Source organism: Aythya marila (assembly GCF_965140915.1).
Source record: "Aythya marila genome assembly, chromosome: 7".
Taxonomy (NCBI): Eukaryota; Metazoa; Chordata; class Aves; order Anseriformes; family Anatidae; genus Aythya; species Aythya marila.
In genome coordinates this window covers 20,426,109-20,445,049 of record NC_139048.1, presented here as the reverse complement: position 1 = coordinate 20,445,049, position 18,941 = coordinate 20,426,109, and the positions used below count along the sequence as shown (strand labels likewise).

Here is an 18,941-nt window from a genome sequence, read left to right as displayed (position 1 = left end):
AAGCAAGCATCTTAATTTCTTAATTATTGAAGTCTTTTACAGAAGTATTTGAGAATTATTCACAGAAGAATGGATTTGCCTAATGCTTTGCTTCTGCATATTTCTCTCAGAAGTGGCAGAAAACATTCTGGAAAGATAAACCACATAAAATTTCATCCTATAAGGTGGTTAGAAGAGGAGGCAAAAGATGAACTGAAAATTTCATCTGTTTTATCTGTTCTCAGGAAGAACAAGAAGATTGTGCTTCACAAGCCTAACCCAGCCTCACTGCTGCACATACTTGCGATACAGCAGAGGCTCGAGCTTTTTTGCACCTCTGGAGAAGAATTTCTCCAAGCATTTCAGCCAGCTCCTGACACTGAATCAGTCCTTCCCTCAATATTGTCTCAGCACTTCCACTATAAAAACAGACTACTAATTACTACTTCCAGGTCCATAAGGAAAGAGGCAGGCCCAGGACAGACGTGCCAAGCAGTGAGGAGCAGCCCAATCTGCTACAGTACTCGCAGGCTTGCACTGGCAAAAAGTTGATAATGACAGGGGAATAAATTAGTCGTGGCTTTAAATTGGGGGGATAAAATGGTGAAATAAACCTTACTTTGCTTTAGGAATAGGATGGAGAAAGTGCCACCACTCCTAACAGTATTTATGTCTTTTCAGTCTGGTGCTGCATCCAGGAAGTACACTCGTCCCTGAAATAACACAATCTCTTCGCAGAGATGTAGCAATTAGAGGCAGCAAAAAATTAGACATAACCAGCTGTAAAAATAAATATTTATCGTATTCTGTCAACAGAAGCTTTGCTTAATTTTCACAGCCATGTTGAACTGCTGCCAGTTGCCCTCTCTGTTCTTTCCAATTTGTTTCTGAACATATTCTATGAGCTCTGACATGAAAGCTATTTCCCTCACACTGATTAAAGTTTTCAGCAGGCTACAAATCTTGCAGATCAGCAACAGGAATATTTTCTACTGTTTGTGCAGGCACAGTTCAACTCTTGAAGGAAAGATTCAACTCTGAATTCCTTTAATACAGAGATGCAATCACTTATATCTTAAAACTTTTTGAAGTGTTCGTGATTTTAACCAACTTTTACTTTTTTACTTCATTTATCCACCTTATAACACAAGTATAATCAAGCCTCTAATTTTGGAGATGCCAAGTTTTGGATAAAACTTTTGCAACCTACAGAAATTAAGTCCCATGCAAAGACTGAGCAAATGGTCAGACTTGAGACGTTATGCTTACATTCTCCATCCAGTTAAGCATTGTTGATGCAATGAAGCATAGCCTTCAAGGTTAAAAAAAAAAAAAGTATCTAAGATGCATGCACAGACTCCCAAATTGGATTAAATATATAAATGTTACATTCAATATAAACAAAATGAATCTATTGGTACTTGTATTGGTACTTATAGCACTGCCAGTTACAGTATTTGGGAAGACTTTGGGTACCAAAGAACACAGACCAGAGAAATTCTGCAGTAGAAGTCTCATTCAATAACACCAAGAAATAGATCTGCAAGAAATTGGAGCCAACGTGATAGCACAGAAGTATTTGCCAAAGGTATTTAAAACAAGACAGTAAACAGACAGACATAATAATTAACTTATTAGAGAAGAACTTTGAGTTCTTGAGTACTTGCTCCTCCTTTCCAATTGCTGAGGGTTTAGAAGTATTCAATGTGACAGAAAAAAATTGCGTTGTCAGAATTGATGATTGCAGAATATTAATTCCAGTAAATATACTTTTCATCACTCATATGCAGAAAGCTTAGTTTAACTCTATAAAACATAATCAGTTATTTCAGAAGCATGCATCTGCTGCAAGCACCTTCCTTAAGGGGCGTTGTAAACTTTGTAAATTGAAAAGCAAACAGGAACAGGCAACCTTGCAGGGCATTAGAAGCAACAGTGAGAAAGCCACTCAGTTGCTGGCGACAGCAGACTTCCAGTTCTTCTAACTCAAAAATCAAGTTTTACGGGCTCGTGTTTTTTTTAAAAGCAACTAAATGCGTTTTCAATTGCTTACCTTTAAATTTGATGTCAAGACCACTAAATTCCAATTCAACTCCTTGAAGTGCTTCTCCTAATGTTTCATGGTAATGGCTGATGCTTTTTTTTGATCCCACACAGAAAGGGAGAGAGAAGTACTTGTATGTTTCTTGGCGATTGTGGTAAGGTCCAACTGTATTCATCCATAGAACAACTTCCTCTTTATCTTGATACTGAAAAATAAAGTTATTGAGTTAGATGAGAAGCCCAGCAGCAATAAAGATATTCTAGAATCTCATTCATGTAACTATCAAAGCAGGACACTCGATCACAAGCAATGGTTTCATTTAAAGACAGCTTGGTGGTTTTTTTTTGGGGGGGGTGACAGAAGTGATAGAACAAGATTTTCAGCCTGCTTTCCTTTAAAAGATTTAGCTGAGAGACTACCCCTGAAGTATCAGAAGAGGGGAATTCATAACATAAATTTGAAAGAGAAGCAGAAGACGTAGTGAGATGAAGTGGAGAAAAGCAGAAGTCTCAAACATAAATAAACTTTTTATAAGTTTTGGGGCAACATTCATCAGTCAAATGCAAAACTCTATGCATTTCCACTGAGACACAGGAAGTATCAAATGATTTGTTAAACAAAATATTAGCAAGCAGATCTACCCACAGTGACAAGTATGCTTTATTTTCCTAAAATGCAACTCCTTTTCATTTCTGTGCTGGCAGGAATTACATTCAAAACTCCCAGAAGCACGCAACGCCTTACAGGAAGCTCTAAAACTCAACTGTGGCATACCTACAGTAGCCAAGAGACAAAACGGTCAGACAGAGGGTCTGTATCTTGATCCATTTCCAGCATGCTCACAGTGAAAAACCAGACCAGCCAGGCATCTGGTGGTTGCCATGAAATTCTTTGTGGGAACAACCACCCTTAACTTTCCACAGCTTCTGTCAGCCAGTAAAACATTCCTTGGCTAGGAGCCAGGGTTTTTTTTATTTATTTTTTTTTTTCCAATGTAAGACCTTGAAAACAGTCCTTAAATCCATTCGTCTATCAATATTCCAATACTGCCTGAATCCAAGAGAACGAAGTGATTTGCAATCGCTACTTGCACTACATCTGACTGCATGTGAACGAGGTGCCAGGTTTGCCAAATATTACAAAGCCTCAGCCAACACAACTCCTTCACCTACTGGAAGTTCAACAGATGAGGAGGCAGTGACCTAACTCCTCAGGCAGAAAGGAAATACTTGTAGCTGTACACACCTCCAAACACGCTCACCATACAGATCCCGATTATTTTTAAGTACAGAAGAATAAAGTACTATTTTAAGACCAATTTACAAATGCCAAACACACTGGAGAAGAAAAGAAAGACAACTGTTAACTAGCCTTAACTATTTCACAAATCGCAATTGAAACGCTCAAGGCAGCTCTCCATTTCCCCCTAACACATGAGCGAGGGTTCTTCACCTCCACTTATTCTGAATGGCCACTGTCATACCAACAGGTTAACCCAGAAATAATTAGCTGCTCTTGGGATGCAATAAATTCTTCAGATGAAGTGTTTAAAAGCTGCAGTCAAAGATTTATACAAGCATATTTTGTGAAATAATTTTATTCTTTTAAACAGATGTCTCCTCAATTACAAGCCTCATCTTTCTTCACAAAGATGCACTGTCTCATGTGAGTGATCACAAAGAAATTTTCAAGACCTTCCTAATTTCATTCTGAGCAGCAGCCGAGGTAAAGCACATCAAACCCAGCCGTGAAAGCCATGCACACGCTGCGGAGCAATTCTGAAGGGTAAAGAACATCAGTAAGGGAGAACAGAAAAAGTAAAGAGCACAGCAAGAGAAAGTAGACATTCCTCCTCTTTGCCAGCAACCAGAAGGGTTATACTAGTGCAGCACATTTGTCCAACTTCCAGCAGAGGCTGGGAGAGAAGGAAAAAAGGAAATTTAGTTCCAGCCCCCTCAGCAGCAGATAGTGGAATTGGCACCACGGTACTGCCTTTAGCTCTTGCCAGTGCTGCAAGGGACAGGTTGGTCCATACCTCTTCCCTGTTGTTCTGCTTACACATCTTTTGCTTCTCCCTCTGACAGCTGCAGAACATATTTACAGCCCTTTCTCAAAATAGTCCTAGCTTGTCAAGCCCCCAGTCTAGCATTATTCCTTGCAATGGAACAGCTTATGTGCAAACCGAGCTACGTCTCCGCACATCCCTCAGTAAGGGAATGTGACAGCATTCGTAGCTCAGTGAGTTCATCTGTGACAGCACCTGGAAGAAGACAACGCTGACCACTGTTTTACTCAGCTGCTTGCTTCTGGCTTGCTTCAGAGTGAGTTGGGAACCCTCCATCCCAGCACAGCTCAAGAGGAAGTTGTGCAGGACTACACCAAAGAACAAGACACGTCAGCCTTCCAGGCTGTACCTCACCGACATCAGCTACAGCAATTCACAGTCCCTCAGGTGCCCCCACTGCCTCTCCAAACCAAAAGGGTTCCAGTAAGAAAGACAAGCCTAAGTGACTTCAGTCTGAATTTGGGGGATGGTGGCTAGCAGAAAAATCAAACGGATTTTATTTTCTCTGTATTTGCTGGATTATGCTCAATTATAAGGATGAGCTTTCAGGTTTAAATGCACCTTCCTGTTAGCCATCCGTGACCTCATTTAAACAAAATATGCAAAGGACAGCTAGCAGTGTCTAGTACGGCACGTCTTCCACCCCGGCAGCTGAAGTGCCCAGTTATAGGCAGGGAGCTTCCCTCTAAAGAAAAATATAGAAGTGATCAGAGACACACAAAAGGAAACAGCTCTGCCATTTCAAGGAAGTCCACACCTTGGGCAGCCACAACATCGCACCTTCAAATGTCTAATGAAGCCTATCTTCGTCCCGCAGCCCAAAGAACAGAGATAATAATGGCAGACCGCTGAATTATCTTCTGGAGCTCGGTTGCTTTCCCACATCAGAAATTTGTCCATCCATTTTTCTCTGCAATGTGTATTGCCAACCTTCCTGAACCAAGTTCTTCTTTTACTTCATGGCTTCCTGTTGTATAAAACACATCTTCCCTTGGCTGCAGAAGCCCTGGCAGTCAAGGGATAGGCAGTCACAAAGTCCCAGTGAAGCCTATTATCACTTTCTCACTCTTCAAATAGCAGAAGATGCAAGAGGATGTATCCGTGGCTAGTTCTACAAACCCTTTTTTTTTTTTTTTAAGTGGTAATGTTATTTGCTGGCAGGAAACTCAGGCCTGTCAGAGTTCAAGGGTTTTTTTGGTTTTTTTGGTTTTTTTTTTTTTTTTTTTTTGCATTTTGCCTTTACAATGTCAAAGTGCCTACAACAAGTAATAGTGGCAAAGCACTTACAGGGAAGTGAGTCTTATTTGGACGAGAGAATCTTCTAGTACTGTTCTGTCACCGTTATACGATGACTCCTCGGGTTGGAGAAGCACCATCTTTCATCTTGGCAGAAAATACATACCGAAATAACTGTTCTCGTTTCACCAGAAACCTGCCAGCCAGACACACTAGACAAAATGATCAAACAGAACCCTGAAATTTTCCTTTTTCTGTTCCGATATTGGCCAATGAACAACTGTTCGGCTGTTCCCTCTGAGCTTTGAGCACAGCAGAGCAAATCAAAATCCTATAACCTTCTGTTAACCCTAACAGACAAGTCAGCAATAGTGCATAGTCCATACCAGTAAGATAGGATGAAGAGTCTAATGGTATTTTCTTAACAATTGTTATACAGCAACATAAAACCTGCGTAACCAACCGCAAGTGTGACAGATGCATTCTCTTCTGCTACACAACCAGCGAGGAAATACTGCAATTCACTGAGATTCCTCTGAGCCCCAGAAGACAAGCAAGCAGCATCAGGAACTCCCTATCAATACAGGCACAGAACAAACAAAAGAGGAACTCAACCACAATGTGCGAGAACATCCACGGTAAGCGTCCAACAAGTTAAATTCACCAAAACTAGGCGCCTTCTTAGGAGACTTAAATGGAAACTTCTTGCCCCCGTTACACGTACAGCAAGTGCTTTTAAGTCACTGCCTGACCCGTCATTGCTACAGGTCCTTTAAAAAAGAAAGAAACATTCTGACAACCAGGTGGTGGAGGACCAACCTGCGCCTCAAGCATACCTGTATACCAGCTACAACCACCACCACAGCTGGGGACACCTCTTCCAGGGCAGCATGGGATGGTCCTGCCTGCGCAGAGATCTTGTACGTGTGCAGGCCACAAGTGCCCCGAGCCCATCCCACCTGCACCAAGGCAGCACGCTGACATTCCAGTCCCCTGCTGAATATTCAACAGGCGTGAAGCCGGCACACTCTGCACTCAAGCGCCACCTCCCATTAATTGAGAGCACAACTACTGAACGCTCAGGTCTGCGTGCCACCTCGAAGCTTACTGCAAAGACAATTTCCATACACCTGTATGGTTTTACAATCATTCAAATACGGCAATGCTGAGACCACCTTCAGCACAGGACACGTTTCTTTCTCGTTACCCAGCAGGGCACTCGCAATCTGGAACACAATTTCTCTTCTCTTTGCACAACTGTAGAAATTAGCAAAGAAGCCCTAGAAATAAGCAATTTACCCCATAAAACAATTAAATCAGTAAATGAAAGGCTGCATAAAACAGTATAAGACTGGTAGGTTATCGATCTTTTTAAAGCATTAGAAACACTTTACAAAAACTGCTGGAGGCACAGAGAGGATTACAATTACCAAAACTTACGTGATGACTGAGCAGAATGATTCCAAAGCAAGACTGTTCCCTTCAGATACACTGCAATTTTACACCTTTTCTCAGGTTGAAGTTTGGAGTGAGGTTTCCCAGAAAGCAGTGCCTGAAATACTAGCACTTATTTCAGGGAAAAAAGGACCAACGTTATCTGTTACTGGCAGAGCAAACCTGCAGAGCAAAAAGCAGGGCAGGAAATAATAGAGGCAGCAAGTAAGACTCAATCAGCGACTAATATCCTGGGCTTCTAGCGCCCAGTATCTTGGATATTCTGTCAGGCGTTGTCATAATGTGCAGCTCGTATCCACAGTCAATTAAGCTGTGGATTTCAGCCTCGTGCTCTCCTTCAGATGGAACAAGTTATTTCTAGCAACATCTTCATGTTTCCTTCTGACTTTTAGGGCTCGCCAAAGTGTGGCTACAATGGTGCAGCAGCACAGCCCGAGCTCCTGTACAAGCAGTCCTTTCCTGTTACCCTTCCTAGACACACGGGGCTGCTCGGGCACACCTCGTCCTGCCTCTGTGACACTCCTTCCACCTCTTCAAAATGGAACCGCAAGAGCTTCAAAAAGGAACCAGGCTGCTCTGCCCGTCTGCATGCAGCTTTGTTTGCAAAGACGTACTTTACCTGCACGGAAGTGTTTCCTACAGCATTTCTCCAACACACAGTTTACAGACACTGTACAAATTTTGTAACTTTGTGTGTTAATTTTAAAAAAGATTTACAGTCTCAGGGCTTTAATGTAACTCCATCAGGTTGAAAGTTCAAGAAAAATACAAGAAAAATAGGTTCTCAGTTATTACAAATTAAGCCTTTTGATATTCAGCATAGACTACCTGTGGTTTTTTTTTTTTTTTTTTTTTTTTTTACTATTTGTCATTTATTTCCATGCTTACAAAGCATCAATAACTAAATTGCAGCAATACTGAAATGCTACCTACTCCCTAGACCATTCCAGCAAAACAAAAGCCTTCAGGTATTGCAGAGTGTTCTTATAGTTTATCATCAACTCCACCACGTCTAGTAACAGAAGCCGTGAAAGCAAGGAGCACACAGAAGCCAACAATCCTAAACCAACAACCCTGCCCCGGCAGGATCAGATGGCACTGTGATAAGGCCACAACAGCTCATCGCTACTCTCGCTTCCACAAGCACACAGCCAAGAGTCAACAAATGGAACAATTATCAGGATACAGGCAAAAAGCAGTTCTCAATGTCTTCAAAAATGACTTGGATGTAGGCCTAGAAGGTGTTCTGAGTATGTTTGCAGATGACACTAAACTGGGAGGAGCTGTTGACTCCCATGTGGACAAAGAGGTCTTGCAGAGAAATCCTGACAGACCAGAGGGCAGGGATACCACCAACTGTATGAAGCTCAACAAGAGCAAGCGCTGGATTCTGCACCTGGGACGAGACAACCCTGCCTATACGTACAGACCGGGGGATGAGAGGCTGGAGAGCAGCCCCACAGAGAGGGATTTGGGGGTTCTCATCAACAGCAAGCTGAACAGGAGTCACCAGTGTGCCCCAGCAGCCAGAAGGGCCAGCTGTACTTGGGGTGCTGAGCTCTGCTCTGTGGGGACAGCAACAGGACCTGAGGGAACGGCATGGAGCTGGGAAAGGGGAGGGCCAGGCTGGGGGTTAGGGAAAGGTGCTGCACCCAGAAGTGGTCGGGCACTGGGACAGGCTCCTCAAGGAAGTGGTTATGGCACGGAGCCAAGCAGTGTTTGGACAACACTCTCGGATAGTTTGGTTTTGGGGTGGTGCTGTGTGGAGCCAGGAGTTGGACTCTGTGATCCTTGCGGGTCCCTCCCAACTCAGGATATTCCCTGATATTCTCTGACGTGACACACTCCAAAGCGCAAATACAAGTTGAAGAATCAGCAGGCAAGTTTTCAGCTTCTGATAAATTGTTCTGTGATGGTCTGAAGTTATGCTGAGATCTTTTGATAACCAAGATTTTAAAAGCTGTGTCAAACCTCGATTTCCTCTTTACTTAGTATGGATTTTAAGCAGCCAAGTCTTTATCATATAATTGTATTTACACTACTCTTTCTCTAAAGAAACGCATACATTGCTTTTAAAGACATATCTATAAAAATAAAGCATGCTTTTTCATAGTTTTAGTTATTGATCCAATATGGCTGTGCGCACCCAATAACCCCAGAAACACCACCCCTACTTATTTTTAAGTAGTAGCAGGATGCTAAATCCTAGAGCTTAATGTGGAGTCCTCTATTGCACAACCACCTTTTATAATATTTACTTCTGCAGCCCTACAGTTATAAAATAAAGGATGCAGATAAAACATTAGTAGCCAATTGGAGTATTATATACAGAAACACATTATAGCTGATAAATTATTATAGGAGCAGTAAAGGAACTAAAAATTAACCTGCTAACACAGAGCATCGAGCACTTAAGGTAGTACTTCCAATTAAGCACGCTGCAGATAGGTAAAACACTGCACATCTGCAGGGGAGATTAAAAACTGGGGCAAGATACAACGACACCTCTTGACCCCAAGCACACAGCCAGGTGTTCGGGAGCGAGGAGCGGCACACTGAAGGATTAACAGGGAATCAGCAGCCCGTAACGCTGCGCACCGCGGGCAGGTGGACTGGATCCTTAAGTCAGTGTGATGATTCAGACTTAGTAACTTTCACTACTATTTCCCCTCCGCTTCCCAAAGAGCGAGCAGAGCCTCCAAAACGTAACCAAGCACTTCGATTACACGCAGATACCTCTTCCAAGCACAGCCAGTTTCAAACCTGAAGATTCACGGACATGCAGTATCCAAAGAATGCTTCCTCTGGTTTCTTAATCTAGAAACGCGTGTGCTAACAGAACACCTCTTTGTGCTTCATTTACGCAATTAATGCTTCCACCCCAATCTCCCACAGTGTTAAAGTTTCATAGTGACTGCCCGACCACAGCCTTCCAAAAAAAGCCAACTGTCCTCTTCCACCAGCTATTTCTGACCCCTCATGTGACGTTACTAAACTGGACATCACGCGAACAAGAACGCTAAGCCGAGACAGAGTTACTGTCTTGGGGATTCGAGTAATTTAGATGAAAAATTGACCGATTTTAGGAAGGAATTGTAAGCTCCATTACGAGTCGGTTAGGTGGTTACTCAGAAGAGCTGGAGCTGCTAAAAGAAGCCACTTTCGAAGAGACATCTAGAAGAAGAGACAGACGGGTTTAACGCTGGGCTGGTGCAGTGCTCGGCTCCCTGTGCCAAACGAGCCGAGCAGCGCCCTGCTGGGAGCCCCCCCGCGAGCCCTGCCCCCGGGCCCCTCAGGCGCCCCCGGGCCCTCACACAGCCCCAAGCGCCCCTCAGGCGGCAGGGCCCGGCCCGGCCCGGCCCGGGGAGGCGGAGGCCGCGCGGCCCCTGCCCGGCCCTGCCCTGCCCCCCCCCGCCGCCCCTCACCGTGTGCTCGTGCTCGTCGGCGCGTGCGCGCGGCGGGCAGAGCAGCAGGAGCGCGGCGGCCGCGCGCAGCAGCAGCAGCGGGAGCGGGCGCGGGAGCGGGCGCGGCCCGGCCGCCGCCATCTCGGGCCTCGGCGTCCCCGCCAGGAAGCAAGGCCCCGCCGCCCGGCCGGCCCCAGCGCCCCGCCGCCAACGCCACTTCCGCTCCGCCCGGCCACGTCATCCGCGCCGCGGGGCGGAAGGAGCGCGGCGGGGCGGGGGGCAGCGGGGCCGGGCGGCAGGGGCGGGGAGGGGCGGGGCGGCCCCGTCATGGCGGCTCCGGCGCCTCAGCGGGGTTCGCGGGGTGTTCGCGGGGTGCCGACCCCACGGCAATTATTCCCCCGTCATCCCTGCACACTCAGCCTGTGTCAGCAGTCTGAACTCACACGTGCACACCTGCAGTCCCCTATTTCACTAGCAGCAAGGCCCTCTCAGAAGAAATATTCCTCAAACCCTACTGAAAACCCATGTTTGCATTAAAATAAATAAATAAATAGGAGAACCCAGGCTGCTCGGCTAACGCCATGTGTTTCCCTCCAGTCACTGCATCTCAGCCCAAAACCGAGTAGAGCACCCCTGGGATGCAGAGGGGCTTCGGTATCTCCGTAAACTCGGCACTTAAACCGAATTTATGGTTTCGGTGTCTCTGTAAAATTCGGCACTCTTGGTCACCAGCGGGGCCGGCCAGAGCCAGCTGCTGCAGGGCACGCCATGAACAGCAAACACTCGGCCCCGGCCAGCCAGCTGCCGCCTGAGCTCCGGCACTGCTCAGTGCCCAGACAGGTGGCAAGGCCGTTTACTTTTTACCAGCAATTTTATTATCTGCTCGGTCCTTGAGCTCCTATCCTAGGTGAAGCAGCTTTGTTTCCTCTCCCCAAGCATGTTCGTGCGTAGTCAACTCTTTGGTCACACGCAGTTTTCTTCTCTGGTCTCTTCTGAGCTTTCATTTCAGTGCATTGCTCGCCCTAGGTGGTGGTGATACACGCCACATGATCCTCCTGCACAACTAGAGTCTACAGCTACAAGGACTCTACTTACCAAGCTGTAAGAGGGGAAAACAATTAAATGAAATGAAACCAACTTGGAACAGGGATTTGGGCAGCTCAGAAGGTGCATCTTCGCTGATCTGCAAAAGCCCTGCCTACACCCCAACCATCTACGTGCATTTTAGAGTAAAGCTGTTTTATTGCTGTTCCTTTTCTCCTTGACAGGGTGACAGTTCTGCTGTGACTGCTGGGCAGCAATTTACCCAACTAATCCAGGAAGACTTACAGCTAGACAGTGAGAAAGGAATGCCCGAGACTACAGCTTCATCTTGGATCTTTCCCCTTTCACAGTGCAAAAGGGATGCGAACAGAGCACCGTTTCTGTTTTAAGACTTCTCGGCCTCACTGATCCCAGCTCACCTCCCCTCGAAACCAGAGCCTTGGTAGCATTTGGTTTTGTATTATAGCTCAGTTCAGACTGAGAAAGGATCTAAGCTGCAACAGGGAGAGTGACCAAAAGGCTATTTTATACACATTTCAGCTATTTGGATGTAAACTGTCTTGCTGCAGGCAGTACTAGCAATACAAATCCAGTCCACGGCCAAGTTAACAGGATTATGCAAAGGCAAATGCTCAGATACAGTTCAGATAAATCCTTCTCAGAGAAGACATTCAGCTATTGCATACAGGGGGTGCAGAATTAAAAGTCGTGCAGGGGAAAACAGCCATGGGCTGCTTCAGTCCAACAGCTCTGAAAGGAAATCTTCCATATGACAGCCGTATTTTGCTCTTCAGCTCCTGCCTTCTTCAAGTTTTCCCCTTATGCTACATTTCTGCCGTAAGTTGTGCCTGGCAAACGTGGAAGCAAAGTCCTGCCACGTTGCAGTTCCAATCTCTGGAGCACAGCTGCAGCCAGATCTAAAAAGATGGGGGACCTTTGAACAAAACCAGGGAGCTATGTGCAAACCAAGTACACATGACAGCTGAAGAGAATCAAACTGTTAACTTTCCTCCTTTATTTCTTATATCCCTGCTTCTTTCACTTATCCATGGTACCATCTTCTTTATTTCAGCACCAAAACCTCCTTCCCTGCTTCCAATTTGACTGAACAGTGCTAGGAATTGTGTTGTTTCTAGAAAGGCAGAGGAAGGCAGCTCCCACCTCACCGCCCTCCTGGCTACAGTGACCAAAGAGCAAACCATCAGTAAGAGCTTGAACTGTCAGTGAAGAAGGCACTGAGGTCCTTTGGGGGAAAAAAAAAAAAAACAGGCCTGCAATACCCAGCCTGCATCCTCACAAAAGGAGAGGCTATGTGAACTGTACTTGGAACACAGCCCATGGGTTTCAACATGTGGATGACATCTAGCTTACGCCTATCCCCATGGGAGCTTCCACCTTCCCTCAGTGCTGCCTGAGTCATGGTTGGCCTCCGTCACTCATGCAGCTCCCTGTGCTGGCTTCACCCCACTGCAAGAGCACGGAGCTACAACTCTATTGCCTGCTCTGCTACAGAGCAAGAGAAGCTTACATGAGCAGATGGAAACTATGCATCTCTCAGGGGAAACAGCTTGAAAAACAAGTCGGCAACATGTCTTAATGCTCTACTCTGAATGCTGTTTTGCAAAATTCCCATCTATGTCACTCATGGACAACTGGAGACCCAGACGTGTCCCCCAAGGGTCAGGATATGCATAGAGGATTGCAAAGCCTTAGAAAAAGCCTACTTTAATGATCCCAGCCCCTTCGGACGAGGAATCAAAATTAATTTCTGCTTTATGTGCTTTCTATGCTTGGCACACGGAGCCCAACCAGGAAACTCTCCTTAAGTGTCCAAGTCCTCCAGCAGAAAAGGCTGGACACAGCTGTTGCTGATTCACAATGCCAGAGCAGAGCAAGCAAAGCCCAGCCCCCAGACAGCATTCGTGCTTCCACAGGAGTATTTGTGAGGTGTGAACATCTATAACTGGAGAGCTGCTATATTACTCCAGGAAATGAAGTGAAAGGTCTTCATAACGCTACAATGAACATGTGCAAGAGATACAGAACAAAGCAGCGCTGCCTCTTCTTTCCCCCTAATTTGAGAGATCAGTCAGATGATTTCAGGGAACAATAACCCCCACCATGGTCTAAGTACAGCTGTTTTGACACAGCAAATCCCTTACCAGCTGCCTTGGGAATTTTCACGGCAAATGTGTCACATGCTGCACCTTGCTAATGTCTGTCCTCTTCAGGGAGGGACAGGGAAAGGCATTTTCAAGAGTGTATGAAAAACACGTTCTTAAATAAGGATAACTTCTCATCCTCCTATGGTTTAATGAATACTGGAAGGAGATTCTAAATTTTCTGGAATTCCAATGCGTCTCCACACAAAATGTTACACCAAACAGCAATGCATTCATCTGTTCCTGCTGTAACGAGTGTTCTTCAAACAAAGTCTTTAAAATGATTGTTTTTACTTTTTGAAGCATGTTTTCCAGTAAAGCCTTTGCACGTTGTATCGAAGGCTTTGTTGACAATGCTTATCAGGATTTAGTTTCTAAATGGACAAGCTCTTTCTTGATCAAAAGGAAACTCTGTGTTGCTGCAGGGCTGCCAAGACACACAGCAGTGTTCTCTTTTCCAACCACGACTTTTCCTTGAAGTCTCAGAGCACGAAAATTCTTCTAAATAAAAAAGTTGTAGAAGGCCAAAAAGTCTCAATGAAAATCATGGGTAAAGTCACCAGAACTTTAGACAGGAAGAAAGGGAAGCAAACATTTGGCTCCCAATTATAAATAATTTAAGACAACCCCAAAAATATCTGTACAAATACACACATACAAACAGAAAAATCTCATATTCCACAGATGTTGAGAGATTCAGCGACCTCTTGGGGGCACAGGTGGAGGATAAAGGCCTTCAGAGCTTATAGGCCTATAAAAAGACAGAATACAAATGCATTAAAAAAGTAACAGAGAACAGGGTTCTGGAACAAACTGCATGCAGGAACATTGCACCTAATAATGCTGTACAAACAAGAGTCATACAAGAAGAAAAGCAGGCTATCAGTGACTCAGCAATACAACTGATGCCAAGGTGCTAGAGCCCTGTTCCTGACCAAGTTACTTCTGCTCCTACTTTGCAATAATTCTGCCATTACTTGGAGGAGATGGCATAATGCTTGTTTGGAATAAAACTTCCATATTATAGTAGCTTTTTTTCCCCCTGAAGACTAGTCAAAGAGCAATAGGAAAAGAGCAAAAGGTTCAAAATATATTTATATTTACTCAAACTAAATATAAATTCTAGCTGTATTCTTGAGAGAAGCCAAGGCAAAACACAGAACTTACGGTTTCCACACATCATTAATGACTTTTAACAGTAGAAGCATTTTATTAACATCTACTCTTAAGTAAATTTGCAGTGGTTGGAATAAAGGAATGTTTGCAAGGTACTAGAATTTGTGGTGGCCTGACCAAATCAATGCAACACTCCAACCCCTTCCCCAACACTTTTATCAAACTAGTGAGGTTCTTTGAGGCCAATCACACAGTATGCTTTGGAGAGCTCTGAAATTTAGAAAAATAAAAAACCTCATAAGAATGGCAAAAGGGAATTCCCCCTGGACCACGTTTAGTATATTCTGAGAGGATCTTCTCAAGAGGGTCAGACACTCAACCTGTGGCACGTACAGGATGCTATTTGAGCTGGGTCAGACTCACTATGGAGGCGCAGTGTGTCTCGGCAGTGCTGCCCACTACTGGGGTGCGAGAACCACAGCAGTTGCATTGCAATAGGCAGGTTACCAACGGGAAACCATTTTCACCAGGTATTACAGACGAGAAGGAAGGACCTTAGTGTTACTTAGCAGTGTTTGTTTCCACTTCATAGTCTGTCAGGCCTTGTTGAGGAGACATTTGCTTCCTGCCTTAATTTCTACCCAGTGCTTCCCTATTGATTCTCTGAAAGCTTCTGTTTGAGCTGCATTTTAGCTTTACCTGCTTGCACCTCGAGGAGGCACTCTAGGAGGCCTTTCAGGCAGCGGGAGGGGCAGCCTCTCTGCTTGGTGGGCAACAGGGCTGCGGCTCCTACTTGCTTCTGAGACTTCATTGTCCTAAGAAGAAATAAATAATAATTTTTTTAAAAAGTACATCAGGATCCAAGTGATTCTGAAACACACTTCTTTGTCCCTAAAGCACACATTTTCCTCAGTGTCTAAGTTGGCACGTAGCTTCTGGACTGGACTACTTCGTATATGCAGATATGGGAACAATGCAATGAAGCGTAAAGACACGTGTTAGTAGTAACATGTCTGTATGCTATATTTTGTGAAATAATATAAACTAGGCCTGGCTACAGCTTGTGAGTCACCTTTGGTAGCAAAATTTCTAAGTGGTTGACACTAACAGCATAGAGTGCAATTCAGACAGGTCTGAACTAGCGATACAGAAACAGCAGAAGAGGATGTTCAAAATAGGTTAGAAACCACCAGCAGAATTTGGTTTTTGTTAGCCTCAAAACAGAAGTGGCTACATTTAGACATTTCCACGAATGCACTGGCATTCCTGAGCTCTTTTTCTTCTGTATATAGACAAAACCATATTTTTAAGATCAGCAGATATATATAGCTGAGATGAAAGCTTACCTCACTGTCCCCTTCCATCCCACTGCTGACGCTCAGTATGCTCCGAGTGCTGGAGCGGTTACTCGCGCTACCTAGTGTCAGTAAGCAAGAGAAAAAAAGTTTATTAAATCCTGGTGATTTAACTGCAAATCACTAACTCAGCTCCTTGTAACCTCATGCATACCTCTTCCACACATTATTTAATGCTTGTTTAGATAAAATTGTCTCCACTCATATTTTTCACATATTCAGGATCCAAATAACTGCATTTCATACAACACAGCTTTGAATTCATTCTAGCAGATTTCTCCCCTGCCTAAGTCCAGGCTTCTGGTAAATACTCAACCATAATCTAACTGAAAGCATTCAGTGCTGATATCAGGTTGCAAGTCAGGTAAACATTTTCACAAGTGTTACACACTCAACTCCTATATATTTAAATTATCAGTCCCCATGTCCCTTAACTTCATGGAGGTGGATGGCTAAGAGCACTGTCACACATGAATTTCTGCAATAACTGACTGCTTGAGAGGCTGTCTTTCCCAATCACTGTTCACCACCTCCTCTCTAAGGATGTCTACTCACCACAGGAATATTGTTAGTCTATTTCAGAGCTAAGACTGACACATTTGATCAAACTACCTTCAGCAACCATTTATGCAAACCTATTTAACTTGCATAGACTCAGAGTAGGGAATATTTTTGCAGTCAGTCATGCTACCTCTGAAGGGGACAACAGCTCACAAATATATCTAACACTGCTATGGCTGGTTTCAGTCATAAATATGCAATGTTCTATAGGGTTTTACAATACTGAGACATTAATGTTCAGAAACCTACTCACTGAAGTGAAGGCTAGAGAGGATTTCTCATAATACACAGTCCTTTCCCATCCTTGCTGAGGTAAATGTCATTATCAGCTGGTCCAAACAGCATTTAGTGCACTAAATATCACGTTAGAATCTGTTTTCACAATCATACCATGGAAGACGCAGCCAAGCTGCACACTGAACTCTGCAGGGTCTTTAACAATTCTCACACAACCACTTATATGCAAGGCTCAGCTGCCTCTGGCACCTACTTCAGATGTGTGCCAGCTATATCTTGACAAGAACCACAAAAGTGAGTAACCTCTCTGAGAGTCAGTGTTCCTTTCAGAGGACCAAAATGATCTTAATGATTTCTGTGAAAATTGCTCAGTCTGAAGACACAGTGAGAATGCAAGGATTTAATTTGCACAGATTAAACCTAATAAAAAACAAATATAATAAAAATGTCCAGAGCATCCAAGAGACTCAAGAGTTCAGGTCCTGAAGCAACCAATGAAAAATGCAGTCCTTTATCTGTAACAATTGAGGAAATGACAAGTAGCAACACACAGGTTCCCAGCCTGCAATACGGCTACACCCTTCAGGCTGGAACAGCACACTGCCTGCTGGGAGTCACAGCAAGGGATCATACTTTTTCTCTACAAAAGCAGCTGCCATCTACTTTTAAGAGCTGGAGACGGGGGATACACTTTCCTTGGGAAGGCTCAAGGGAACCCTTTTCCCAGCTTTCAGGTTTTCCTTCCATAGAAATGCAGACACAAGTGTGCCCAAACCCCTTGATGAAACTGGAGTTGCTTTTACAGCTTTGAGAACAGTTGGTGTGCAGGGTTCAGGGTGGCAGCGTCAGCACTGGGATTCAGCAACAGAAGTCCTGACCCTGAGGGGCGACAATCAAGGTTTGCTTACTTGTTGTGCTGGACGTGCTTTCTGTTTTCCAGTCTCCTCGCTTTATCTCCTTTTTTGGTGGGAAAACATTTTTCCTAGGGGTATATTCATATATGCCACATTCTGGTTTCCCCAGAGTGTTATGAGAATGTCGAATGGGTACTGTAATTTCCAAATCTAGGAGAGAAAATGAGAATGAACAGCTCAAAATTATCTACATGAGTATAGCCTCTGTGAGACAGCTTCACACCCCAAAACACATGCAGCTGTGTAAGGGTGATCATAAATGTATGTACACAAATCAAAATTCACTCTACAGGTGTGGACATCCTTTCCTCAGTCTGGGAAACTGAGTAAAGCAGCTTCTTCATGTTTTACTCAACAGGCACACAAATGTGAGTATTAACATACCACATAATTACAATATAGAGACATTTCTGCTTTAAGAACCTATTAATATTGGTCACTGCTTCACTACCAGAGAATGTCAGAATCGGAGGCTGTTACCTGTACTTTTGCCTGATTTTTGCTTCTCCATTTGCCTCCTGGTTATGCTGTCTCGTAGCCGTTTCAGATTTTCCTAAAAATATCACAAGACATTCTTTTCAGACTTTGGATAAAGGAGGATAAACAGCTTTCTGACAATACCAGTAACATATTTCAGCTAACTTTGCAACCAAGCTGCAACAAAGCCTGCTAGACCAGGCTGAAGTCCAAACCATGTGAAACCATCTATTCCCTTCAGAAATCCATATGTGCCTTTCATAAGGCAAGTTTTTTCAGATATTTATTGTGTATGTTCAGGTCAAGTTCACAGACTCACTGGTAGTTTCAGATAAGCAGCATATTTGGTTTAGAATTCCCTCTATTTTCTGTCTCTGCTATTACACTGGCATGGAAACAGGAGACATGTTCAAGTAACTGCGCGGTCCTTTCTGTACTAATGAACAGGTAATAATGACTGTGGGGACAGAGGAGGCTGCTGCACATCAGAGCATGACAGACAATGAAAGAAATGAGGATGCTCTCACTGAAGCAACAACGGATACCTGAAAACATAAATGGAAACAAAGTGTGGCAGCATACTGCAGTTTACAGTAAGGAAAGGTGGGGAGGTGAAGGGGAAAGGAAACAGCTTGTAAAACGTAAAAATGAAGAAGTTCTTGAATAGGTGGAGAAGCAGAAGGAACAATAGCTGTACCACAAGGCAGGATCTGTAGCAGACCTTGAAAGGTGCTCATGGAATAGGCCTCAGAGCACGCAACTTCCTCTCTGCTACAGAGATGTACTAGAGCCTTCGTTATTGAAGAAGGTGTTTCCCATGACTGTTTCTGTTTAGAGAGAACCCTTCCAGGTGAGAAGAACTAAAATCTTGGCTTTGTCCTGACAGCTACCA

The 18,941-nt window shown here is 44.2% G+C and overlaps 2 protein-coding genes across 5 annotated transcripts in view; both read right to left on the bottom strand.

Moving 5' to 3' along the window:
- TM9SF3 (transmembrane 9 superfamily member 3) overlaps positions 1 to 10,424 on the bottom strand; it is a gene marked incomplete at its 5' end in the record, with an annotated part of 45,880 nt that extends 35,456 nt beyond the window's left edge. Inside the window, 3 exon segments of the mRNA XM_082764187.1 lie at positions 2,033 to 2,228; positions 10,205 to 10,382; positions 10,384 to 10,424. Of these exon segments, the coding sequence (XP_082620313.1) occupies positions 2,033 to 2,228; positions 10,205 to 10,382; positions 10,384 to 10,424 (415 nt within the window).
- Positions 10,425 to 11,714: 1,290 nt separating this feature from the next.
- The window catches only part of PIK3AP1 (phosphoinositide-3-kinase adaptor protein 1), a 48,295-nt gene continuing 41,068 nt past the window's right edge, over positions 11,715 to 18,941 (bottom strand). The window contains exons 13-18 of one of the 4 annotated variants that reach the window (XM_082764508.1): positions 18,053 to 18,125; positions 17,567 to 17,722; positions 15,852 to 15,922; positions 15,205 to 15,320; positions 14,048 to 14,140; positions 11,715 to 12,144 (exon numbers count right to left, since the gene is read on the bottom strand). In XM_082764508.1, the coding sequence (XP_082620634.1) occupies positions 14,086 to 14,140; positions 15,205 to 15,320; positions 15,852 to 15,922; positions 17,567 to 17,722; positions 18,053 to 18,125 (471 nt within the window). In that variant the 3' untranslated portion in view covers positions 11,715 to 12,144; positions 14,048 to 14,085. The other 3 variants (XM_082764507.1, XM_082764509.1, XM_082764506.1) reach the window with 3 other exon arrangements.